Here is a 27,446-nt window from a genome sequence, read left to right as displayed (position 1 = left end):
AGGGTTTGAAGCACCATGAAAACTCTGTTGCCTCACTATGTCCTGTTTTTTTTTGGGGGGTGGGGTGGGGAGGGCGGTGCTTTACACTAAAAACTCCTGGGTGCCTGATAAAAACTCTCAAGTTTAGCAAGACTCCTAAAGAAGCTTTCTGCCCAGGGGACCCTGGGGAGGAAAGTGGGCAAGAGCAAAGAGGAGGTCCAAGGTGGCCCAGCCTCTCCCCTCCTTCTTCCTGAGGGAGCCAGAACCACACACCCACTCCTGGCAGGAAGGGTGCCCTTGACTGAGAACAGACAAGGAAGAAGAGAAAGGGGGCCCTTCCTCAACCCCAGCTGGAACCAGAATCCCAGGTTTCCTAATTTTTCCAAATGGTTTACTTGAGTGTCACCCTCAGGACCTAATACCTTCTCCCTGAGCAGGGGTCTTAGCTCCTGGTCTCCAGGAGATGGGGGTTCGGGGAGAACAGATGGAAGCCTTGGCCTCTCTCCTCTTGGTTGCTTTTATCCCCTGGAGTCCAATAAACCCAGGTACCTGGGTAGAAGCATGAGGCATCCTCCCACTGCCACCCTCCCCCCCGAATCCACGCTGGCCTGCAGGCCCTGTCGGCAAAGAGGAATGAGGTACAGGAATCCACAGCAGTTGAGGAGGAGCTGGTGTATGGACTGGTCCGTGCTGGGGTAAGGCCTTCAGAGGCCCTTATTGAAGTAGACATAAGGCACAGGTTCTCTATACTTGGCCTTGATGGTGTCCTGGAGCTCAGGTTCCAGATAGGAAACCGGCAATTCACTGAGAAGAGAGAAGGGTGTTATGAGCCTGCCACCTGGACAAACAGCAAATTACCCTGAGATAAAATCCAACATAGTTGCCACCTCTAAGAAGCCCTTGCCCATTTTTTCCATCAGAATTACAAATGGTTTCTATACAGCACAGTATGTTGCTTTTTACTTTTTTTTTTTGCTTTTTACTTCTGTTGAGCTCTGACTTCATTCTCCCTAGTGCCAAACATCTACCTTCTCAAAGACTGCAAGCATGGTGATCAGAACACAGGAGAGGTGTAGGTGACTACTGAGCTGGGAGTACTAGGAGAAGGGAGACGGGCACCTTCTCTGTATCCATTCAGGCTACGTCTGGTCTCCTGGAGTCAGTCCTCTCCGCCACCCTGCCCCCTGCCCCTGCCACCTGTCTAATGCTTCCCTGTCCCTTTGCCATCATCTCTTCTCACCCAGCCCCTGCACCCTTCCCAGGACACACAAGGGAAGCTGAGAGGTCCAAGGCATCCATCCTTCAGCAAACATCAGCCAGAGTAAGTACCTACCCTCTTGTTCAATTTCAAAGACCAGATCCAGCCAGGGGAGATGGGTCTAACAACTCAACCAGCAGGGACAGGAAGTCTCTGTTCCCCTACCATCTTTCCAAGGCAGCCTGTGCTCCACTGGGAGTGAGCGACATCCCTCTGCCCCTTGGAGCTCTGCTTTGGTTTCCCATTCAACTGGAGGCAAGAGGCCCAGAGTTCACACAGACAGAGTTCACACTTGTCCCCGAACAGATGCTGCCCTGCCTGCCACTCCCTCTCCTTCAGGAGAGTGGGCAGGTCAGGAAGAGCAGGGACAGGCAATTCAGTAAAAACAAGTGGGTAATGAACAGCTGATACCATTGCTGCGGGAACAGCCCACACGCCACTGGCACCATGAAGATGAGACTGGAAGAAAGGAGAAACCAAAGCATTAGGGAGTGTCTGGCATCTCACAGACTCATCCACACCCCGTGGCTGAGATTCCCCATAGGATGGGGGAGCTGAACCCGAAGTTCCTCTCCCTCCAACCCTGTTCCTGGTCTCTTGGCGCCTGGAGACTCACTCCAGCACAGGATAAAACCAGCCCCCTGCACCCCTCACCCCCATCCATCCATCATTCTCACAGATGAAGATGGGAATGGAGACACCAGGAGAGTGTGAGCAGCGGCGCTCATAGCCACAGGCGCCCTCTGGTGTTCAGGGAAAGCAGGAGGGGTGTGAACTCGGGGTCAGGCTCCTGTACTTGCTGAACCCCAGGTTGTTGGAGAACAGTGAGGGCAGAGCCTCTGGAACTTCATGGGGCACACAAGGAATTCTAGGAGCTTGTTCAAACACAGTGCTAATTCAGCAGGTCCAGGAAAGGGCTTGAATCTTTATTCTCACAAGTTCTCAGAGGATGTGAGCCCAGGACTGTATTTTACAGAATCTGGGATTCTAACAGACCTGGGTTCGAGTCCCAGCTCTGCCACTTCTTAGCTGTGCCATCTGGGGCAAGCCCCCTCTGAGCCAGCGGAGGGAGGGCAAGAGTCCCTACTCGGCAGGGTTACTGCAAGGGTTAAACAAGGTAACACATGGGACACATTCAGCCCATGGTATGTAACCGCTCCCTCAGTGGCAAATCAATTCGCAGAAGAAACTCTGGCGGGGACTTCTCTGGTGGTTCAGTGGTAAAGAATCTGCCAGCCAGCGTAGGAGACATGGGTTTGATCCTCGATCCAGGAAGATCCCACATGCCTTGGAACGACTAAGCCCAGGCACCTCTGACTACCGAACCTGTGCTCTAGAGCCCGGGAGTCACAACTACTGAGCCCGCTCACCCTCGAGCCCGTGCTCCGTGACAAGAGGAGCCACCGCCATGAGAAGCTCGTGCACTGCAACTAGAGAGTAGCCCCTGCTCACTGCAACTAGAGAAAAGCCTGCACAGCGGGAAAAAAAAAAAGAAGACAGTCTGCCATAACGTTAGACTTACTAAGGATCCAATCTCAGCTCTAGAAATTACCAACTAGAGATGCTTGGGCAAGTCTCTTCATCTGGGAAAGGAGACGCTGACAGTATGTATACCTCGAGGGCTCAGGGAATCAGGTGAAACTATAGACGTGAAACATCAGCACAGTGGGGGCACACAGGAAACATCCAATACACATGAGCTTAGGTTGTGGTCATTAGCTCACGGCCTCACAAAGCACGATGAATGCTGGGACTTGTCCAGTCCAGGGCAGGCACCTAAGACCACTGCCGGGAGTCATGGTGCTTTCTGCCCGTGCGAGCCTGGGACACGTGACGGGCCCAGGCTGTGTCATTTTTCACGTCTCACCGTATTCGGATGTATTGAGATATAACTGGCATGTGCATGCGTGCATGCTAAGTCACTTCAGTCATGTGCAACTTTTTGCGATCCTATGGACTGTAGCCCACCAGGCTCCTCTGTCCATGGGATTCTCAAGGCAAGAATACTGGAGTGGGTTACCATGCCTTCCCCTCCAGGGGCCCTTCCCAACCCAGGGATTGAACCCGCATCTCTTATGTCTCCTGCACTGGCGGGCAAGTCCTTCACCACTGGGGTCACCTAAATTCACCACTGGTGTGAGCTGACCCTTCTGTCACCTCACATAATTCTTATTTCCCTTTTGTGGTGGGATGATCTTATCATTGTTGTCTCTCCTCTAAAACTACTGCAGACCTAAGGTTGGAGGGGAGACCCCGGGGACAGGAGGACATCCAAGGGTTCTCCTTTCCACCCCAGTGTGTGCACAGGGCCAGCCCAGTGCCCTTGGAAAGATGGGACAAGTCAGAGGGGCCACAGGTGTTCAAGCCTGGGTGCTTTTGAAGTCAGGTAAAGGAGTACATGTCTTCCCACATGGGTGACACAGGAAGACAGATTTTGAGTGCCCCACCACAGATGCCTACTGAGAAAACACGTTACTCACAAGCATCCGGACAGCAGAACCTGCAAAGGCGCGTGCAGAACCCGGATTCTCTGTGCAGAAACAAAACGAAAGAGAGACCCACGTGACTTACATACTTAGAGGTGAACCCCATCGGCAAGCCAGCTAGAAACCCACAGGCAGGAAACCCTGGCTCTGCAGCGGAGGTGGGAGTCTCCTTGCTCTTAGCAGACAAGGCTGAGAATCAGACAGCCAGGGTACTGGGAGGGGCCTTCCCGGAGTGCAGTGCGGGGATGGGAACGAGATAGAAGGGTGAGAGGGTCAGGAACCCCCAGCACAGGTGTGGTTGGGGCCACCGGGCAGTGAAGGTGCAAAGCAGAGTCCACTCACCTGCACGAAGCGCAGCTTCTCCAGTCTTTCCATGAGGACCGGCAGCAGAACTAGAAGAGGCAGAGGAAAGGCTGTGATGCTTGCCCTTCTGAAGTCGGATCACAGACTGAGTGGTTCCCCCTCCTCACCCAGAAGTTCCAGAAAATAGTTTTCACTGGGGAGAAGGATGTATAGGCATGGCCACACCCACTTCTTCCTCAAGTCCCAGAAGAAGGTGCTTCCCAGACTCCTCAACCTGCAGCCCTATAACCACAGGAGGATGGGTATCATGGGCCCAGAGCACCCTTCTTACAATCAACCATCTTTCAAGCAAGTTTTGTATCCTGCTCAGTAACCTGTTCCTGCTGGAGGCAAAACCAGGACAGGGAACTCATCTTCTCTACCACTATCTCCCCAACACATTGAAGGAACTTAAGGAATATTTGTTAAATGAAAACAACTTTCTCCATCAAATCTTGATTAACTGACATTCCAGGATTTATGGTGTGACTCTCCAGTGGCTCTCGACACTCAAGCAAACCAGTCTGAGAAGAATGCCTATAGAGGCTGGGGTCCCACCCCCCACCCCAAGTGTGGCTGAGGTCTCCATCACATGAGCCAGGGTCCCCCAGGATGGGAGGGCTTCCCCGTCTTACTCATGCCAGGGGCTGCCATGGTGATCCGAGAAATAACCACTTGAGTGATCCCTATGGCTGCAGCTCTCTGAGGACAGAAAAAGGTTAGTTGTCAGTTATGACTTTATGCGGGGTCCACAGGCTGTACCAGAGGGCTGGGCCAGGGTCAGAGTCACGGTCAAGTCTGAGCTGGTAAAGGGGAAGGGATGGACCTGTCAGGGGTTAAGTGACCATACCTGACCCTCTCCCACCCAGCCAAGTTCTTACGGCTTCAGGACCAGAAATGATACGAGCAGAGATATAGAGGGAAAATCGATGAAGAAGGAGGATGGCTCCAGGGAAAAGGTTTTTAGCCCAGGCCTGCTCTGAGCGCTAAGAACAGGACAGGGTCTGAGAGGGAACTCCCTCCTCCCACCCCCAGGGCAGGCCTCTGCTCACCCGGGAATGACCGATCTCACTGTGGTTCCTGTCCTTCACACAGATTCCCTGGATGAGTTCCCTAAACACAGACAGGAGGTGCTGGATGCGGGAAAGGGGTGTGTTGGAAGCCCGCCAGTGATATGATACCCGAGAGGACCGGGGCCAGGCCATTCTAGCTCTAGGGAGCCACCTCCTGCAGCCTGGCCCTTGGAGCAGCCTTCCCCACTCCAGAGAGTGATACTGATATCTAGGGGAGAGGTTCAGAGAGCGAGCGCCAGGTCCCAGCTGCCTAGGTTGGATCTGGAAGCTGCAGAGCAAGTGTATGCTCCTGAGCAAGTTCCCTAGTCCTTCTGAAGAAACAGCTACCCTCATCTGCAAAATGGGGATAATCATGGCGCCACTTCATAGGACTCAGTGAGGATTAAACGGGATGATGCCTGCCAAGTGCTGGGTCCAGTGCCTGACTCCATGACCCACCCAGAAACAGGAGCCACTCAGGCTGTTATATTCAGGCCAGCACTCCATCCAAGACCAGGTGGGTGGTGGGGACTCATTCATTCGTTGGAAGGAGCAACTGGATGGGGGAGGGGAAGAGGAGTCAAGTAGAGGGTATGCGTGGCTCTTCTGTGGTGTGCTCTTTCGGCAAGGGTGATTGTGATCACTTTCCATTGACTACTAGTCCTAAGAAAATGTGCCTTATGACATCAGTGATGACCAGGAAGGCATCGATGGCCACTGTGGCAACAGTAGCTAACGCTTAATATTACCTTCCAGGCGCTATTTTGAGCGTTTTACATCTATTACATCATTAAATTTTAGAGTAGGGGAACATCTTCGCTTTCTCTAGTCAAGGAACAAAAGCTGTGAGACATAGTGGGTTTCTCCTTTCCCCTTTCCTGCTGTGAAGTTTAGAGTCTGGCAGCTGGAAAATATCTATCTACCCCTCTGGCTTCCCTCAGAGCCTCTTGGTTCTGTTTTATCTTTGGATACCTTGCTCTGCTGCGTTTCATTCTGTGAGCCATCCCCAGGGCTCTGAAAGTAGGCCAAGTTCACGACTTAAATACAGTTGTAGTTGAAAGGACGTGAGCTAGTGCCAAACCCCGCAGGTCCACACGAAACCTCCAGATCCATTCAGAGAATGACTCCCACAGCATTCATCACAGACGAAACCCAGGTCACCCGTCCCTCCTGCAGCCATCACTGTTGGAGCCTCCCGTCCTCGGAGAACCTTTGGAAGTGCAGCCCTGCCCACCCCCACCTCAGCCACCAAAGCCACCTTCCGCCTTGGTCTCCTGCCCTTTCCCTGCTGGCCCTTGCGGCTTACAGGGAGGAAAAGGGCTCCCTGTACTCACTGCTGGCGCATCATGGGGATGTTGACACAGTTGGCTGCAGCCACAGCAGCAAAGGGCACCCAGCGGCCCACCAGGGGCGGAGCTCTCTGTGGGGGAAGAGGACAAGGGGAGTAGGTCAGGTCCCTGGAAGATGGGGGTGGAAGGGGCTTTAGGACGATAAAATAAGAAATCAGACCTCACTACCGCCACATATCCTGACACCCAGCCAGGGCACCCAAAGTCCCTCAAAGGCCCGAGAAAAACCAGTGTGGGACAGCCCTGCTGAACTTCCCACTGCTTGGCTAGGCTCTGACCCAAACTCAGCTCTTCAAGTCTGGGAAAACACCCATACCTGGGGAAAAAGAGTTTTCCCTAGGACTTTGCTGCCCCCTTGTGACCACCATGTCCATAGCCGCCCCAGACCATACCTTTGTCAACATGTTCATGCCCACAGCAGTGGCCACTGCAGTGGTGGTGGCTGTGATGTAGGAAACACCCATTTGCCTAGTGGAGGAGAGAGATGTTTGGGAGTGGGGACTCCAGGTGCCTGAGGGCAGGACCAAAGCTTGAGTGATAAAGGCTGGAATTGTGGCTTCTTGCCTGAAAACCTCGGCTTCAGCTTGGGATCTCCCTCCAACTCATTCAGATGCTCCTTTCAGTATGTTAAACACACCAAGTGCCTGCCTGCTCAGAACCTCAGCACGCTGCCACTCCCTCTCCTGGGAATCTTTCCCCGGGCTCTTGCATGGCTAAATCCTTACCTTTCAAAACTCAGCTGAAATGTCAGCTCTGCAGAAAGGACTTCCCTGACCGGCCTATCTGTACAGAGGCCCTTCTGCTGTTCTCCAGCATGTCATCTATTTATTTCCTTAATGGCAGCTATCACAGACTGAGATCATTATGCTTATTTTCCTAAAAAGACCTTAAACTCCAGAGACCACACATCTTACTCAAATGTATCCCCCGCCCCTAGAGCCCTATCCAACACCTAATACACACTCTAGACATAATTGTAGCATGAATGAATGAGTGAATGTTGAATTCATCTAGGAAGAAGATACTCTCCTAGTCCGCCTAATACTTCCAAACCCTGAAAAGAAACCTGGTCATCCAAACCAGGGCAGGCCCCACCCAGGGAGGACAGACAGCCCCGGAACCCCTTAAGAAGGGCTGCTCCCCCTCAAGGCAAGAAGGCAGCTCCAGGCCCACACAGACAGCCAGGGGTTCAGGCCTCCTACCTGACCGATGTGGGGGAAGCCGCATTCCTGTTGGTATAGTTGACTAAGGCATTGAAGGACTGGTTCACCCACTGCCAGAAGATCACTGCCGGCATCGTCCTACCAGGAGAGAGGCCGGGAGAGGCAAAGAGGTGGGAGGGCTTGGGGACACCAATCAAACCTGCCACTCCCCAGGCCATTCCCATGCTGTTTCCTGCTCTTCTGCACTGGCTGCCCCTCTGCCTGGAACATCCACACCCCCAGCCTCTTGGTATATGGCCAAATCCTGCTCTCTGGAGAGATCTCTTCTTCCTTGGAACCTTCCTGACCCTTCCCCTGTCCTTTCTGAGACACAGTTAGTCATTCTATGATGTCTGATCCCACCATCCCATATCCTGCCCCCAGCCTACCACTTGGCAAGCTAGACTAACTGTTTCCTTCTTGGTCTCAACAAAACTGGGTGCTCCTTGAGGGGTGGGCTTCCCTGGTAGCTCAGACAGTAAAGAATCTGTCTGCCGTCCGGGAGCCCCAGGTTCTATCCCTGGATCAGGAAGATCCCCTGGAAGAGGGCATGGCAACCCACTCCAGTATTCTTGCCTTGAGAATTCTATGGACAGAGGAGCCTGGTGACCTACAGTTCATGGTGTCACAAAGAGTCGGACACAACTGAGAGACTAACATTTTCACTTTCTATCTGGTCCAAGGTCTGGCTCGACAATTGGCTAACCGAATGTGTTAGGGAGGGAAGAGGGGCAGGGAAAAGAGGAAGGGGAGCAGAGAAAGTGTTCTTTCTCCAACTGGACTGAAAGTGTCTTCCCATTTTTTAATTTTTTGGATATTATGTTATAAAAATACACTAAATTCATTGTTGAATAAGTTCTTTTTAAAGGAGCAGAAGAGTTCAGTCATTAAGTCCTAGAGAAAACTGCCTCAGTTCATATAACCAGGCACCACTATTTCCTGGCTGGTGCACTTGGGCAAGTTACATAACCTCTGTAGAACTGCAGGTCTTCATCTGTAAAATGAAGATGAAAACAGTACCTCTCTGTAGGGCTGCTGAGACTAAATGAGGTGATATATGCAAACAATTGAACACAGTGTCTGGTATCTGGTAAGGAATCAATAAAGGTGGCTATAACTATGATCCTACTATGGCTCCCTCCCTAGCAGGTCTAAGTGGTGCCCCTGGCGCTGCCTTGCTCCCCAGTCGCACCTGTAGAACTGGAGCATGAAGCCCGTGATGATCATGCCACCGGGGACCTGGAAGGACATCCGCCCAATGACGTTCATCTTGTCCCCAGTGTCAGGGTGGAAGGCTGAGTCGTACAGCTTCTTAGCATAGAAAAGCTGCTCCACCTGGGTGCCCGGGGGCACAGACCCCATCCTGTCACCCAAAGACAACAGGCCGGTGTTACCTCCCAACCTCCACCCTGAGTCATCCTGCTCTTGGCTCCCCCGCCTCCCTGAGCTCTCTGACTATCTCCTCATCTTCCATTTCCACCTCTCCCCTAGGGCACCCACCGATGCTGCCCCAGTGCACCCGGCCTGTCCCCCAGCCGCTCACCTGCTCTGCTCCACCATCACTTTGGCCCAGTCTAGCTCCCGTTCTGGTACCAGGACCGTGCGGGGGTCCGTGATATTGAAGAAGTGCTTCACCCGCCCCAGGAAAGTGCACTGGTCCCAACGCGGGGCATCGATGTTAAAGTCAGACAGATCAGCCTCCATCCTGCCCATACACAAAATTGTGAACTTCAGAACAGAGGAAAAGGAGGACTGTCCCCAGAATCAAAACCTTCCCGAGGCCCTTAGCACCTCCCACTATAGGAGATGGACAGCTCACCCCAGCCGCTAGCATCATCCCACTCAGGTCAGGAAGAGTCCAGTGAACTTTCACCCATCTGGGCCACTAGACACCAAATGTTTCCTGAGTGCCTGCCAGTGGCCAGCCCAGGGCATGACCAAGCTGGGGGCAAGACAGGGGGAAGGGACAATACAGGGTCTGTCCTTGGGGAGCTGAGTTTGACTGGGGAACAAGAGCCCACCTGTGGAACAGCAGATAACACGGAGGGCTACAATAAACACAAGATGAGAGGAGGCTGAGTTGGGGGCGGGATCACAAAAATCAAGGGGGTGCTTCCCAAAAGAGGTGGAATGTGGGTGAAGCCCCAGAAGGTAGGAGAGATCTATCTGCAGGAGAAGAGGCATGGGGTCACATCAGAAGTAGAAACAGTCACAGATAAAGACAGAAATGGGGTCTTCCCTGGTGGTCCAGTGACTAAGACTCCTGTGCTCCCAAGGCAGGGAGTCCGTGTTTGTTTCCTGGTCAGGAATTGGATCCCACATGCCACGAAGAGTTTGTATTTCACAATGAAAAGTCCTGAATGCCACAACTGAAGATCCCACATGGTGCAAAGATCCACATGCCACAATGAAGACCCAGCACAGCTGAATAAACAAATAAACACGTATTTTGAAAAACTGAATGGTTTCCCTGGTGGTCCAGTGGTTAAAAGTCCCCCTGACAATGCAGAGGATACAGGTTCAATCCCTGCTAAGGGAAGACCTCATATGCTGTGGGGCAACTAAGCCCATGCGCTGTTAACTACTGAGCCCACATGCCTTACGGCCCGTGCTCCACAATGGCACGGCAATAAGAAGTCAGTGCACCACAGCTAGAGAGTAGCCCCTGCTTGTCACAACCAGAGAAAGCCTGTACACAGCAATAAAGACCCAGTGCAGCCAAAAATAAAATAAATAAATCTTTACCTAAAAAAAAAAAAAAATGAAGGAATGACAACAATGCTATATAGATGGGATGGAGAAGGTGGGAAGACTCTAAGGTACTTGGACTACCCGTGATGTGGGACAGTATAATTTGAAAGTGGGCTTGGATTAGTTGTAAATATATACGGCAAACTTTTGGGCAACCGCTAAAAAAAATTTTCAGAAGACATATGATCTATATGCCAGAGAGGAGAAAAAAGTAGAGTCATGTAAAAAAGCTATGGCTTTTGAACTTCTGCCTGAAAGTTTCAGGAAGCCACTAACAAATTTTAGGAAGAGTGATAAGATTAGATGTGTAGTTTAGATAGATCAGTCTAGGCAATTACATGGAAGTAAACAGGGTGTGGCAAGACCTCAGGGGACACAGAGACCAGCTGGAAGGGAACCCCCAATAATCCAGGCAAGAAGAAATGGGGCTCAAGTGAACCCAGATGCACCAGAACTGGAAGGAAGACCAAAAGAAGAGAAGGTTTTAAAGTAGCCAGATCTGAGGATGTGCCAAGTGGTTGGGTATAGCAGGAATTCTATCAGTCAGGGCTCAACAGAAACAGAATCAATAGAAGATCTACCTACCTGTCTGTCTACCTACCTCTTAGAATTCCTAACCTCAGGTAGGAGGGGGCCCAGCCCTTTTTTAAAGGGATTCCATCTGATTAAGTCAGGCCACCCAGGATAATCTCCCTTCACATTAACTCAAAGCCAGTCAATTAGGGACTTTAATTACTTCTGCAAGATCCCTTCCCAACAGTATGTGAATCAGCACAGTATGTGAATCAGCGTTTGGGCTAATAACCAAAAGAAGGCACGGGGATGTTCAAAGCGACTACTTCTCCCTAAGCAGCCCCTCAAACTGGAAGCAGAGCAGAGAGGGAGTCCTGGTGAGTTCCTCTGGCCACCCCAAATACCTAAAGTGATACCAGGATTTCTGATTGCGACAGTAACATGCTGAAAATACAGAAAAACTGGCTTTAAGGGAGAAAACATTGAGTTAGACTGTCCTCATGTTGCGTTTCAAGTGCTACAAGACCTCCTCAAACGCAAGAGGCTGCCATCTGTCTCAGAAAGTGAAGTCGCTCAGTCGTGTCCAACTCTGTGACCCCATGGACTGTAGCCTACCAGGCTCCTCCGTCCGTGGGATTTTCCAGGCCAGAATACTGGAGTGAGTGGCCGTTTCCTACTCCAAGAGATCTTCCCAACCCAGGGACTGAACCTGGGTCTCCCTCAGTAGGCAGACACTCTACCGTCTGAGCCACCAGGGAAGTCCTCATGCTTCTTCTTTGCAAATGCCGGTCCAGGATGCCCTTCCTCTCCCTCTTCACTAAATAATACCTGCTCATCTGTTTTGTTTTGTTTTTTTCCTTAAGGAATATTTTTGAGACTTAACTTCTATATCTTCTACTATGTCATTTGTCTCTTTCTTGGAAAAAAAAAATCACCTGACAATCTTCCATATATATTGAATTACAAGTTCACAGGCATGCCTTGAGCAAGATTTAAAAAGCAGTCTTCTTCAAAGTTTGCTGAGGTGCTGCCCCCTGAAGGGCTGGCAGGCAGGTAACTGGATGCGCTGGAATGCTGAGTCGGGGGGCTGATGAAACTCACCAGGAAGCCACTGAGATTCTGGGAAGCTGGTACCAGGATGCTGAGGGAACACAACAGGAAGCTGCTAGGTGGGGTGTTGTTGAAACTTTACAGGAGGCAAGCACCCAGGCACCGGGAAGACTACCCCTTCCTCATCGGTGCTCCTCCAGCGCCCTCTACTGGTAGAGCTTAAAATCATATCAGAGGGCAAAGGAAAAAGGTTTACAACGTCCAGGATCACAAGACACGATGAAGAAGGGTAGATTCGGAGCTAAGGAGCAATAAACTAACTGGCACTGATACACAACTGACTTTTTTTGCTTCACATCTTAGAGAATTTTCCATTTTATATATACAGCTCCATCTCATTCTTTTATATTATTACATACTATTCCATGTGCCTTGAATTCATCCTTTAGTAGACATTTGGGTTATTCTCAGTTTTTCCACTGCTGAGAGTATCCTTATACACATTACTTTGTGCATATGGCAACTATATCTTTTTTTTTTTGCACTATGCATCATGTTGGATCTTAGTTCCCTGGTGTACATGGGAAGTTGCTTCAGTCTTGTCCGACTCTGCAACCCCATGACCTGTAACCCACCAAGCTCCTCTGTCTGTGGGATTCTCCAGGCAAGAATACTGAGTGGGTTGCCATGTCCTCCTCTAGGGAGTCTTCCCAACCCAAGGATCAAACCCACATCTCTTATGTCTCCTGCACTGGCAGGCAGGTTCTTTACCACTAGCACCACCTGGGAAACCCCTTGGTTCCCTCCCAGACCAGGGATCAAATCTGCACCCCCTGCATTGGAGGTGTAGTCTTAACCACTAGACAATCGGGTAAGTGCCACAACTATACCTTTAAGATAGATTTCTAGAAGTGAAATTGCTGGATCAAAGGACGTACATGTTTTAAATGAAATCTTTATAAATGTAATTCAAATTGATTTTTCCACCAGTTGTATATGATGATGGTCCTTTAGTCAAACTTTTACCAAAATGGATAAATAAATCTTTTCTTTCTTTCCAATATGATGGGCAGAAACAATATTGTAATTTTCATTTATATTTCTTTCTAAAATTTATTAAAAAAATTTGGGGGGGGGGGGGCACAGCACTGTGCAACATGTTGGATCTTAGTTTCCTTCCTAGGAATCGAACCTGTGCCCCTGCAGTGGAAGTACAGAATCTAAACCACTGGACCATCACAGATGCTCCTAAATCGTATTTTCTTGATTCGTAATGAGATTAAGCATCTACTCATATGCTTTTGGCCATTTGTTTTTCTCATTCTGAAAACTTTAAGTTACAGAATTTTTGTAATAATTCAGTGCCAAAGTATATAAAGTGAAAATGATAGTGGTTAACATGTTTTTTTAAAAAAAACCTAGGTGGACTTCCCTGGTGGTTCAGTTTAAGGCTTCACACTTCCACTGCAGGGGGTGCGAGTTCAATTCTTGGTTGGAGAACCAAGATCCCGATGCCACGTAGTGTGGCCAAAAGAAAATAATTAAAAAACAAAAGCTATCTTCTTGAGTAATACAGTCATGTAGATCCAAGGCACTCACAACAAAGCCAGGATTTCATATTAGAGAAAGGAAACACATGGCTGACGGAAGCCACAGACCTAATAAAGAATAAATGTTTTATATTATATTGTAGAATGAAAGGGAACTTCCACTCAAGACATTGCCTCAGTAAAGACCCATGGGTTATTACAGCTGCAAGGGAAGTTACAGCCAAGTCACCTCAGAATAAATAGCAGCCTTAAAAACAGGTGCATTAGCAAGTAATCTCAAGGACTCCCCTGCCCTCCCCCAAAAGTAGCCTTTTGCTCTGCAGAGACAGTCTGAATGATAAGCACCTACCCATCCTTCAGATCTTGGTTGAAACCTCCTTTGCTCAGAGAAGTCTCTGAAGGACCCCTTCCTCCCTCTCATGTACTGCTATGAGTTCCTGGATCTGTACTTGTCTTTCAGAGCCATGCCATGTGTGATATGCTGTGGTTTTACCTGAATTAAAGCCCACCATCCCCCACTAGGCCATAAGCTCCTTGAAGCCAGGAGTGTGTCCACTGCTCACCACCGTTGCCTCAATGCCTAGCATAGCAATTCGAGTATTTGCTAAAGAAGAGGTCTAGTCAGTAGACAATTGGATATTTAGGCTTAAAACCCAGCATGGAGATCAGGGTTAGAAGTAAAACAGTGAGGGAGCAACATGGGGGTGGGTTAAGATAAAGTTTTCCAAAGAGAAAATGCAGACTGGGAAGAGCAGTGATCCAAGGAAATACCCAGGAAGACCACTATATTTAAGAGGTAACCCATCAAAAATCTGAGACCAACTAGAGAGGGAGCAGGCAGAAGCAGCCAACAGATGAGGCAGAGCGAGAGCAGACATCAACTTTTAGACTGTTCGTTAAGGTGGGGAAGACATCCCCCTCTCACACCCTACCAGAGCCCAGGAGAAGCTCCAGGCTCTGTCCTTTAAGGACAGGCTGACATGGCTCCTGCAGGGGGGCTGGTCCAAAGACCAAAGGCATTTCACCTAGTCCCAGCTGAAGCCAGGAGGGGGAAAGAGTTCCCTTTATTCTAGAGGAAAGAAAAACAGTAAGCCTTGACTTATAGAGCCCCACACTTGCACCAGATGGAGACAGTCCCAATGCTATGCCTCCCCTTCAACACACACACACACAACACACACACTTCTCAGCCATCCCTCTCCACTCTCAACTCCTCTCCATCCCTTTCCAATCCAACACTGGAAAATCCTCTTTCTTTCACAGTGAAAGCACTTCTGCCATGAAGGGGTAATCATTTGCTAAGTCATGTAAGAATCTTTGCCTTCATTACCAAGGAACATCCTTGTCCTGTCTTATGTAAAACATAAAAGGAAAAAAATTTAAATTCTATGTCTTAACATTTTTTCCCATTCCATTGGCCCCCAAAGGGGACAGTTCTGTGATTCCTTCAGGGCAAACTCAAGCCCTTCGGTTACATAATCCCACAGTATCCTGACCTCGTTTGCAGCACGTGGGGCTTTTGTAATTGTCACTTTCTTGATGTTTATTAGTGTAAAATCTGCCTCCCCTGACAGACTGTAAGGTGCACGCTATAGTCCTCATCTACCCTCTAAAAACACTTACTGCCTGCCTGGAATGCATTCCAACTTATTCTTGGGTTCTCCAGGCATCAGGGATGTCCCCTACATCTTGTCTTTTTTTGTCAAACTCAGAACCTGCCTTCTTTACAAAAGTAATAACAGGCTTTCTTTCATGAAGATGCAAACTGTCTGCCCTCCCTATACTGAGTCCTACTGGTCGCTGAGTTTTCAGCAGTTACGCTCCCTCTTCCTACACAAGCCATATCTAATACTTCCTAAAAAGATGACTATGATATGATATCCAGGGTTCCCCTACAGGGAATGGCGGGAAGGTGGAAATCAAACAGGTGACTGACCAATACTTCCCTTTCCTTCCAGGATTAGAGAATGTCACAGCTCAAAAACATTAGGGATCCAAGATCTCAGCTTACAGATGAAGAAACTGATGCCGAGGAGGTTCCCATGCATTGAGCTAGCATGGTGAGTGTTTATGGCGTACATGGTCCTGCACTGTGGCAGATACAAATGTGAGCAAGAAACAGATCTAGTCCTATTTATCCAGTAATCCAAACATTACAGCTAGGGCCGTATTTTCCCAAGGTTATAAGACTTAGACAGGAATTCCTTGATGGTCCAGCAGTTAGGACTCCACCCTTCACTGCCGAGGGGGCAGTGCAGAGTGGACAAAAAAAAAAAAAAACAAAAAGAGAGAGAGAGAGACCACAAAGTCACAAGGCTTAGTCACCTAGATGGGTCCTCTTATCCACTAAAAGGTGTTTGTCTCAAGAAAGAGAGCAAAGGAGGGAAAAGGGGAAAATATTGAAAAAATTATGTAACCTACTACCTCTCCTTAAGCAATGCTCATCCTTCCAGGGAGAGCTGATTTTCTCAAGCAGATAGTATCAGAGTTTGGGAAACAGGCTTTCCAAACTCTTCTAGAGTATCCTTTTGCAAGGGCAGGGGAAGCACCCAAGATCTCCTATTTGAATCCCCTTCTAGGGGAAAAAACAAAACATCATTGCTAGTACTCCCATCAGAGGAAGATCAAGGCAGTCCAAGACTCAAACAGTTCAAACACAAAGTCCACTAAGATGTCAAGGGCTGGTGTCAAGGCTACCTAGCTCAACCTGGAGAATGAGACTAATAATTAAACCAGCAGGCCCTGGTAGTATATGCCTATGTACAATCAAATGACCCCCTGGCAGCCATGATGTTAGACTCCAGGCAATTTTGGAAGAGAAGTCTGCTTTGCCTTTTTCACAGAAGAACCAGCAGGCTAGAGATAGGTGGAAACTTTACTTGAATGCATAAAATGTTAAGAACCATTCAGGGAAAATCTGCCTTCATTCCAACGATCTTAACTAGGCTGAAAACCTGCTGGTCTTAAAAGCAGCAAAGCCCAAAACCTGGAGGAAACTATTAACAATAGACAAGCCCAGGGACTTTCCAGGCATTCCAGTGGTGAAGACTCTGCTTCCACTGCAAGGGCACAGGTTCGATCCCTGCTTGGGGAACAAAGATCCCCACATGCCACGCATGGAGCAGCCAAAAATAATAATTCCTCAAGAGTCAGAAAGTACTGGATTCAAGTCCCCACTCTAACCCTTAAAATAATCAATTTCTAGGGCTGTGAGAATGAAATGAAATCTTGTATGAAAACCATCTCACTAGGAAGGATGTGATTTCCATGAGGGCAGATTTAGCCCCCTGCTGTGTCTCCAGAGTCTAGACTAGGAGCTGGCACAAATATGGTAATTCTTCTCTGCACGGGGAAGGGGTGGGAAATAGCACCCACAATCTCTCTCATTCTTTCTTGTCTAGAAGCGGAGGCCCATTTTTGCCTCCTTCAGGGCTCCAGACGGCGCACCGACCCTGCCAACTTAGTTCAGCAAAACCATCCATTCCAAACACCTTTCACCCCCGTAAGCGATCACCTCATCCCAGCCCTCACGGCCAGTCCTCAGGCAGCTTCTTGCCCTCCGGTAGGCAGCCTCCCACCACCAAGACTCCTCCAGCCTGGATTCTAACACGGATGTGTGCAGACGAGCGAGCAACCCATGACGCCCCCGCTCCTCAGCCTGGCACACGAAGGTACTGGAGGCCATAAAGGGGTCCACAGGTAGCTCCTTCTCTTGCCACGTGGCTTTGGCAGGTGCAAGCCCAGCCCGCGCCGCAGCCTCGCCTGGGCAGAGTCAAGACAGAAATGCAAACTCCCTCCTGGGATCTGGGGAATAAAACCTGGCACAGGTAGATGTTGCAGGAGGCGTCCTCTCAAGATCCTTACCTGGACCCGGGAGAAACAGACTGACACAGCTGCTCCCAGAAGCAGCCCGCTTTGGCAGCCAAGCCAGGATGCACTTCTGGCCTCCGCCCGGGAACCTCCCCTCGCCCCGCCCTCACGCCCTCCCTCTGGACCAATCACAAGCCGGGTGGCCCCCGGCAGCCACGTGGGCGAGGTTTCACCATTCCCCAGGTCTGTGCAGCCTGCCGCCTTCTCCCGCCGCTCCAGCAGCCCGCCTGCGCAGTGGGAGGGCACATTGACGCGCTTGCGCACATTGGGGAAAGCGGAGCTGGACCCCGCCCCGTTCTGCTGCTTTGCTCCTCTGCCGTGCGTACGGGGGACGTCGGGGGCGGCGCCGTCGCAGTTGCCCCTGGTAACGGGGGAGGCAGGAGGAGGAGGAGGAGGGACTCGGCGGGAGGATGGTGAGTGTGAGGGCCTGGGTCCCTCCGGAGCTGGTCGGTCACCTGCCTCCCTTCCCCTGGCCCAAGGCAGGGCACTGCGCTTAAAGACAGGAGAGAACGGATTGGCGCTCAGCCCGATGTCCGGGTCCTGGATTGGTTTCGGGGGGCGGCAGGGAGCCCCGAGTGTGGGCCCTGTAGAGAATCTGGGCCTGGGGAGGAAGGCGGAGCTTGCAACCTGTCCGAAACTAGGAGAAGGGGCTGGAAGTGTGCTGGGTTGTCGCGGTACGGAGCCAGGGCTCCATCATTACTCTGGGGATTGGGATGAGGGCGGATCCGAGGAGCTGCGGAGAGCAGCTTCTGCACGCAGGATTAAATCTTCCCAAGGAATCGGCCTCCCAGTGCCGCAGGAGAGTGGGGTTCACCAGTGCCCGGCTAGAAGCGGGGAGAAGGGCCAGCGCTGCTATCTTTGAGGTCGCGCTGGCGGTACCAGGGGAGATGGTAGCCTAGCTCTCCTGTTCCTCGCGGTGTGAGGGCCTCTGGGGGGTAAGGTGTAAATCCCCGGACACAAAGAGGTGCCGCTTGGAAGGGATGTCTGGTGTATTTTAAGCCGTCTCGGTGTCTGCGTGGCGGGCGCGCTTCTGCAGTCCCGAGTTTTTTATTTCCTGAGGGTTCTGCAAGGTCTGGTTGTTGGTGATAGCCAGTCTCCTGTTCAATACGTGTTGGTGGAGGCAGATTTGCTGCCGGATCCTTAGTATTTACTTCGGACCTGTTGCCACCTTCCTTTGCATATGACCACACCAGAAGCAAAGGCCTTAATCTCAGTTTGGAGTAGATTAAAAAAGGAGAGTGGCCATCAATTTGGGGCTAGCCTTGTCTCTGTCAGGCCAGAATAAAGCTTTCCCAAATACGTAAATTATGTGACGTATTTGACGCTTGACACTCTGTTCCTTGTTGATTTCTCTGCGCTTAATTGGAGGGTATTAAAATGAAATTGAGTGGTTTTAAAACTAGTGGGAGAAAAAATTTATTTCGGAGCGTTTGGAGCAGGCTGATAAATTTACCAGCTGCAGAGAGCTAGCACTCAAGCTTACAGTTCCTTCCCTGTCCCAACTCCCTTTTTGACTTTTAGAACTGTTGAACCACTTCTATTGATTTATGAAGTAAGAAAAAGCTAGATGTCCAGAAGGAAAAAAAACACATGTACACTTGGTTAGATTATCCAGTGAGTAAATTTTGATAGGAAAAATTTATTTCAATTGATTTAAAATCGTCACATGTTAAAGAAGTAGCATTATTGGATCTGAACTTGCCAATCACATTTCAACACTTGCTACACTGCAGTTTTATTAACCTCAGGCTAAACAGATTTTTAAATGTTTGCTTTTTATTAATCGTTTATACATGAGCTGTCCATTTAAAGGCTAAGTTTTTCTCAACAAATGAGTACAAACATAAATATTTACACAGAAAATAACTAGAATTGAAATGAAAAAGGCATGCCAAACCAACAGAGAAAGGGATGGCATCATAAAGGAGAAACGCATGAGAGCGGGCTAACTTTTCCCAGTTTGTTTATCAGTGAAGTGGACTGTGTAATTTCATGATTGTTTAATTTATAATTACAAGCCACAATAAATTAACCACTGTTTATGTTTCCAGGTACAGATTGACACTTTATACAACAAATTGACAGTGTACACAACACTGTTGTATACAACTGTTGTATTCAGTGATCAAGACAGATTTTGTTTTTCTTTTTTTAATTTTTTTTCCTACAATAAATAATAAGGAATTAGGGCAGATTATTCAGGAGTCTTCATCTGGTTTCCAAAATACACTTTTTTTCTATCTCCAAAATTCTAGCAAAATATCTCCAAAAGTATGAGCTATTTTTAGAACTCGATAAGTGGAACACAGAATTTAAAGGATCAGTGGTATGATTAAGTATGTCATATCTGATACCCATGGGTCCCCATAGTAACTCTTCAGGAGTTCCAGGTTTATTTATTGTCTTAATCCTTCAGCTATGACTAATACATATTTATTCTTTTAAAATTTGGAATACAGCAACAAAAACCCATTATTGATTTCTCTGAACCCCTAGAAGTTCAGCTATTTTACCCCTGCCTTAGGATGCCAAGTCCTTGGTGAAATACTAAGTTGACAGTAATTTTTGTGCATAACTAATCACTCTTGCCTGGAAAATCCCATGGACAGAGGAGCCTGGTAGGCTGCAGTCCATGGGGTCGCTAAAAGTCGGACATGACTGAGCAACTTCACTTTCACTTTTCACTTTGATGCATTGGAGAAGGAAATGGCAACCCACTCCAGTGTTCTTGCCTGGAGAATCCCAGGGACGGGGCGCCTGGTGGGCTGCCATCTATGGGGTCGCACAGAGTCGGACACGACTGAAGCGACTTAGCAGCAGCAGCAGCAATCACTGTTATTTAATAGATGAGTCCTCCATTCAGGAATTATTTATGGAGTAATTTCTGAATATATAAAGCTAGTGATATTTATCAAGCATGTTTTTGACATTTGAAGATTGTTCCCAAGATTATGTTTTCTGGTCAAAAATGGTCAGTGAAAAGTAGAAACATAAACACAACAACTGTTTTGAGTTCCCTCTATGTGCATGCTTCACACATCATCTGATTTAATCTTCATAGCATTCTTCTTGAGATATAAGTATTGTTCCCATTTTCTAGATGAAACTATGCTGGAGGTTACCCATCAGGATGTTGAATAAAAGTCTATGAAACTCTAAAGCCCATAATGTATTTTTCATTAAGACTCTGATGAAGTAAGAACCCACTCCAGCTGAGGAGATGCCAGTATTTTGTTCCTCAGGGAACATTGTATTTATTTAGTAGAGAGATGAGAAAAAAGATTTGGGTGAAGTTCTCCCTAACAAAGCTATAGGAGTTCCTGGAAATTAACAAGCCCTCATTGGGCAGCACCAATGTTTTTTTGGTGAGGTAAAAATAAACTGAAGTCTGTTCCATTTAAGCCAGTTATGAGGAGTGCATGTACTTGCCAGTTGGCTTACTAATTTTAATACTTTAACTTTTAGCTGCTCCTCACAGCCACATATTATTTTCCATGTACCAACATATTCCTCTCTCCCTCTCCATCATCCCAGTTTTCTTTGAATGACCTAGTTTGTGTCATTTTAGGTCAGCACACCAGGCCTCTGCCAGTTGCTGAGTTTAAACTGAGGCAGATAAAATATCCATCGTCAATGCATATCTGTTCATGATTTGCCTATAGAAAACTGTTCAAATGTTTTGTGGCTGAGTTAGACCACTTCTGTCCACCAGGGTGCAGGTAACTTGTGTGGATACATTGCTGATAACCCACAATACCCAATTAACTAAAATTCTTCTTTCTTAAATTGCCTTTATTTCATGTCATAGGAGTATACATCCTACACAGAGATCCTATCTCTGTTGCTCGCCATTGCACTTGAAGCACCTTATGGGTGTTTAAGATAAATGAATGAATAGATTATATTGACCAAAAGTACACTAAAAATTCATTTCCTTGTATTTCAAGTTGGTAATGGAGAGGGAGGCCTGGCATGCTACAGTCCATGGGGTCGCAGAGTCGGACACGACTGAGCAACTGAACTGAACTGAATACCTTGAAACTCAGCCCCATAATAAAATTAACTTATAATGGCTGTTTCCTTTTGTTTGACATTAAAATATAGATATATATATGAATAGAAGCACAGAGTAGACTTATTCTTCACTTTTGTCCAATCTCTTAAATCAGCTTACTTTGTCCCTTTCAGGCAGAACCCTGATATCTATAAATACCCTCTTCCCTATTTAGCAAACCCTGATAATCCTGTGATCCCCTGTCCTCAGGAGTTGGGTTAATATGATGCTGTATTGTATTTGCATTTGTCTTGCTGAGACCGTGCTTGAGATGCCATTTGTCATTTGCTGGAAGAAAATATTAGCGAACTTTCCATTTCTCTATAATTTCATTTAAAAGTGAAACGTGAAGTTATTGTCTTCTGATGAAGAAAAATTGCTCATTGGAAATGTAAAGATTTTTTTTATACCATTAGATTAATAATGCTTAGCTATAGTTGGAATGTTTTCTTTCTCACCCATGCTTTGCTTCTCTCCTTTCAAGATGAATAGAAATTATATTTTTATTTTAATCATTCAATTCAAACATAATAAGTGTGTAAAAGCTCTCAGCCTATAGAAAGCAGTATTTGTATTTAGTGATTTTTTTGGAAAAAGACACATGAGGAAAAACAAACATTTACTTTGAACCTTGAAAATATTTTATAGAAAACACCTTTTTTCATTATTTCTTCACTAGTAAATGATGCATGAGAAGAACGTTCTTTTCTTATACTGTTGTTTAATGCACCAATGTGATAAATTCCATCTATTTTAGAATTTTATTGGAAGGGGTAATGAGGACATCTAATCAGGAACTCAGAAGGAATAGTACAATGTATTTTCCCTGTTCTTAGCCTTTTTATATCACCAGTCCCCTGAGGATCTCAGAATTCTAATTTTAACTGTTCTGAAAGGTGGTATTATAAATGAGTGATTGCAATATAGCCAATAGAAGCTAGGGAGATTGCTCATAAATAGAGTTTTAAAAAGGAATAGTGTCAAATAATTCAAGGCTGGATTAGATGACAAGAAAAAAACATGCCATTAAAAAAAACAACTTGCTTTTCTTTGTTTGTTTCAAATCTGTTCATTCTCTATTCTCAAAATCTTGTGGGATAGAATTTGTCTCTTAAACTAAACCTTACATTTTATTGCTGGTAAAAATTGAGGCATGGAGAGATTAATGTGATCAGTTTGAATACAAGACTAGAAGTGGTAAACAAAGTGTATCTGAAGCAGAAAGGAATTCTTTATAATTATGCATATTTGCATATCATTGTCCAAAGTCTCAACCGTGGAAAATTATTTCACAGAATTAACATTTGGTCTTAGTGAACCGACTGGTTTGAGTTATTTCCTGATCCAAAGTGGATAAAAACATAACCATTTTATATAATTTTAAGACTCAGTTTGAAGGAATTTCCGCTTGGGCTCGGAGATTAGATTATATGCCCTTTAAACTCTGGGGTTCTTTGATTCTTGATATAACTATGCCTCACTGGAAAATGATTGTCAGCTGCAAGACACAACAAATAACTATCTTATAAGAGTTTCCTTATGTTTTTAGCTAAAAAGCAACATGACTTATTTCCATCCATTAAAAGAATAATAACAAAACCCAGAAACGAAAATATTAGATAACTAGTCAAAAATATCCTGGTTAAATTTTGATATTTTTTGCTTCCAAAATGACCTTTCAATTCCTCAATGTCTCTGTTGTATTAAATATTAGGTTCTTCATCTGAAGAACATAGATAAATCTGTACTGTGTAGGTATCCTGTAAGGGTCATGTGAAAGTTAGAAGATGATAGAGTATTTTGAATGATGAAGGCTTAAACAAGAACTGAAACAAAGTCTTTTTTCTAAAAAGCCCAAGTACAATTTTCTACGACTTTTGAAATAGTACCTTGAAATCATGCATTAACTTGGGTGGGTAATTCTGTTTAGTTCAGCAACTATCATGGTGTCTAATAAGTGCCAGGCACTGGGGAGATAAAAGCTATAGTTCTTACCCACGAGAAACTTCACTCTAGTATAAAGGAGAAAAATACAAAAATCAGTTTCCTACAGTCAGATATGGTGAATGCTGTACTCTTAAGTGTATATAAAGGGCTTCAGGAATATGAGTTGGTTACAAGTACACACTGTCAGGAGATCTAGGGTAACTGCTAAGCTGGATTAATAAGAGGAACAAGAATAAGCTAAGCTATTTATTAAGTTGCTGAATTCACTAAAGTGCTTCTGCCAAAAATGTGTAAGCAAATGGAATAAATGATGTTAAAGTGGGTAACAATAATCTCTCCACAACCAAGAACTCTTGTCAAGGAGAAGACGTTCAGATACCCAGTAATATCAAAGTCACTGCCCCCAAAGTAATCTCTGTTCTTCATGGTTGTTCAAGGGCTTACTCTCAATTCTGCGCAAATTGAAAAGTGCACCAGACCAGGAGGTGAGAATCCTTCTCCTGGGCTTGGATAATGCTGGCAAGACCACTCTTCTGAAGCAGCTGGCATCTGAAGACATCAGCCACATCACACCGACACAGGTGAGCTCTGCCTCGCCCCCATGCTTGCGTGACACATGGAAGATGCTAGTAGCAAATGAAAGACAAAATGGGGAATAGAGTTGTGTCCGTTTGTAAGTTTTGTTGCTGAGAAAAGTCTATGCAATTTAAAAATAATCTCATATTTCAAAAACATATCAAGAGATTCTATTTATATGAGATAGTTAAAGTAGTCAAATTCATAGAGACAGGAAAGAGAACAGTGGTGATTAGTGGGCTGGAGATGGGGAGGGATAGGGAGTTATTGTCTAATGGGCATAGAGAGTCAGAGTTGCAAGATGATGGATGGATGGCAGTGATGGTTACACAACGTAAACCAAACTTAAAAATGGTTAAAATGGTAAATTTCATGTTATGTATATTTTACAATGATTTTTTAAAAAGAAATCATTTAAATGTATATGTCTATACATATCGAGACACATCAGTTCCCTCAGATCTAAGTGATTCCTTTTTAGAAATAGCCTTATCTTCTCTGATTTTGAAATCAATACATATGGAAAATACAGAGAGTACATAAAGAAAAAAAAAAAAACAGAGTACCCTGAGAAAAACCACTTTTAGTATATATTTTTCAGACTTGATAAATACAAACGTATGTCAATTTTTAAAAGAAAAAACCCAATTACTTTTATTTTTTTAAGCTTACTTCTTATTTTAGTTTTATTATTTATTCAGCTGCTCTGGTTCTTAATTGCAATATGTGGGATCTACTTCCCTGATCAGGGAATGAACCCGGGCCCTCTGCATTGGGAGCACAGAGTCTTAGCCAGTGGACCACCAGGGGAGGCCCTACCCATATTTTAAAATCCGGTCTCATCAACCCTCCTCTTTCCTAAGGCTAAGCAAGCAGAAGCCAAGGCTGGTGGTACTCCCAGCATAGATGTTGCAGACGAGTCCTGCCTGGAAGAATCCTCGTAGGTTTCTTTAGGGCTCCTCTCCTACAAGGAATCCTGAGAAAACTTGACCTTTGGCCAGGCCTTTGGGCTTCCTAACTAACGACATCCCTGTTGGTCTTACTTTGCAGCGTTTGAACAAGAGGTTTTAGCAAAACCAGAGTTGTTTAGCATTTCCTGTCGCTGTCCTGCGATGAGCTCAATGTCGTGTTTGAATGGCCATGCTGGTGTGTATACTTGACGGCCAGCGAGTCTTACTGATTCGCAGCTCTTTACAGAAAAGTCATTTCAACTGCTACCAAATGAGCAATTTTACAGCTTCTGAACAAATTTAATGTATAGCCTGAGGAGGAGCAAATTACAGTAGTCTAGCCTAGACAAGCTGAAAACACCTATTAGGGTGTCAGGATTTCTGCCAGAAAAAGAACTAAGTTGTTGTTGGGTTTTTTTAAGTATTAGAGATAGGCTGTCTCTCTCAAGAGCACCACTGAAATGAGGAGGTCAACACTGAGAGCAGGAACATGAAGTCCTAGTTATGGACCCCAAGTTCCAGTTCTAATTTTCAGGCTCTGTTTGATGTGTTACTATATTACATCAAGGTTTTGTATTTAGAACAAATGTATTTTTGTATTTAGTCTTTTAAAACACACCTATGATGTGTTTTTGTTTCATATTAGAAAAAATAATAGATGCTCATGGTAGTAAATTTAAACTATGTAAATATGTAAAATCGAGAAACTAGATATCACCTATAATGCCCAGTCAGACGTAACCACTGTTAACATTTGAAACTGTATCCTTTTAGGTTTTTTCCCTACATATATGGTGGGTATGTTGAAAATAAAAAGTGAAAAATGGCTCATACAGAGTATACTATTTTGTATCATCTGTTTCACTTCATAATAACGTCTTGAACATCTTTCTACGTTGTTCTGTATGTCAGTACTAATACAGTACATGTCCCTAAATGTTTGCACCCATTCATTATTATTTCTTTAGAATAATTTCTAGTAGATTTGTTAGGTTTGGTGACTTACAGACTTTTAAGGCAGTTAACATATGGTCAAATTCCAGGATCTACTCTTATTTATTCCCTCATTCCAGAAAGGATTCATTGTTACTGGGTCTGACATTTAATAACATAGTTAAGTGTAGGATTTTTAAATGCCTAAAAGTGGTTTTGTCAGTGAGTCAGAATGAAGCTACCTCTTACAATAAGCATAAGCTACTTCCCTTAAGAGTTCTAACACTTCTAATTTACCCAGTCATTGGCATTTTCGAGGAGCTGTAGTCAGCATCATCCCCGGTTGTCCTCCAGTGACTGACTATCCTTGGTGGAAATTGGGTGGCTGTGTTCCCCTACCCTTGCCTGTGCCTTGTCCTTCTGTGCTGGCAAGTTGCCAGGAGAGGCAAATGTTTGTGGAGGCATCTCCAGACCCACCTAACTCCAGCTCTTTTGGATGAAATGTCACTTCCATGGGAGCAAGCTGTTGATCGGGTTTTTCAAATCCTGATTTCACGATGTCGTTCTTGCCAGAAGATTTTTTTTCTTTTTTTATTCTTGCTTATAAAATGCCTTCTCTTCAAACCCCAAAGTTCTTGTTAGTTTGTTTCTCTGCACCCGAACTCCCAGCTCACCATTCTGTCTGCCCCTGATTGGTTCACTGGCCCCAAAGTTCCACCTGGCATCACTGTCCTGAAAATGAATCCTTTCAAGTTCGTCAGAGATAACCTACTAAAGAACAGTTTCATATGCTCATCACCACCCGCACGAGGGCTACTACTCCAGTTACAAATCAGCCTCCCCCTCTGTGTCCTGAGTTCAGCTCTTTCCTTTTCCTGATCAGTTCATATGAAAGAATTTTCTTTCATTTTGGGTTGTTCTTGAAGAATCCTGTCTTCCAGACTGTAGCTCTTGACTCTTTTTAAATTTCGCATTTGTTCTGTTCTGTTGAGCCTGCAGATTCGTCTTTGTTTGTTAGTTACATGTAATATCCTGTTAAATGTTACCGTCTTGAGGACTGATGGGGATTGGAGGTGGTTTGTGTTGATTATCTGAGTAATTCTCATTCTCAGTAGTGGCACGTGTGTGTGCACTCAGCATGATGTCATGAGCACCGACTCCGCCCCGAGTGATGGGAACATGTGTAAATACATTTTTCTTCCCTATCAGAGCAAACTGTTTTCAATATCATCTGTTTCTTATCCTGCAGAGTATCTCAGAATTAATAAATAACATAGCTGGTAAGTGTACCTTTGTCAGAAATGTGATCTCAAAGTCTAGTAAAACTTGGTGTGTTTTTTTTTTTAATTGAAGGATAATTGCTTTACAGAATTTTGTTGTTTTCTGTCAAACCGCAACATGAAGCAACCATAGGTATACATATATCCCCTCCGTTTTGAAAAAACTTGGTGTTTTTGTTTCAGGGTTTTAACATCAAAAGTGTACAATCACAAGGTTTTAAACTGAATGTCTGGGACATTGGCGGACAGAGGAAAATCAGACCATACTGGAGGAATTATTTTGAAAACACTGATATTCTTGTAA

At 46.0% G+C, this 27,446-nt stretch overlaps 2 protein-coding genes across 2 annotated transcripts in view; one reads left to right on the top strand and one right to left on the bottom strand.

Moving 5' to 3' along the window:
• Positions 1–683: 683 nt before the first annotated feature.
• On the bottom strand, positions 684–17,477 carry SFXN2 (sideroflexin 2). Its single transcript, XM_052661025.1, has 12 exons — positions 17,397–17,477; positions 9,212–9,373; positions 8,861–9,031; positions 7,669–7,767; positions 6,859–6,934; positions 6,452–6,537; positions 5,118–5,178; positions 4,701–4,767; positions 4,066–4,115; positions 3,718–3,767; positions 1,649–1,696; positions 684–783 (listed from the first exon to the last, which is right to left on the bottom strand). Exons 2-12 carry the CDS (start codon positions 9,370–9,372, stop codon positions 684–686), a joined length of 969 nt encoding a protein of 322 aa, XP_052516985.1. The 5' UTR covers position 9,373; positions 17,397–17,477.
• Positions 17,478–17,712: 235 nt separating this feature from the next.
• ARL3 (ADP ribosylation factor like GTPase 3) overlaps positions 17,713–27,446 on the top strand; it is a 30,112-nt gene continuing 20,378 nt past the window's right edge. Inside the window, exons 1-3 of the mRNA XM_052661010.1 lie at positions 17,713–17,815; positions 23,841–23,984; positions 27,326–27,442. Coding sequence (XP_052516970.1) covers positions 17,813–17,815; positions 23,841–23,984; positions 27,326–27,442 — 264 coding nt within the window. The 5' untranslated portion in view covers positions 17,713–17,812. The remainder of the gene's footprint in view (positions 17,816–23,840; positions 23,985–27,325; positions 27,443–27,446) is intronic.

This window comes from Budorcas taxicolor, chromosome 23, assembly GCF_023091745.1.
Source record: "Budorcas taxicolor isolate Tak-1 chromosome 23, Takin1.1, whole genome shotgun sequence".
NCBI lineage: Eukaryota > Metazoa > Chordata > Mammalia > Artiodactyla > Bovidae > Budorcas > Budorcas taxicolor.
This window is presented reverse-complemented; position numbering and strand designations above follow the sequence as displayed.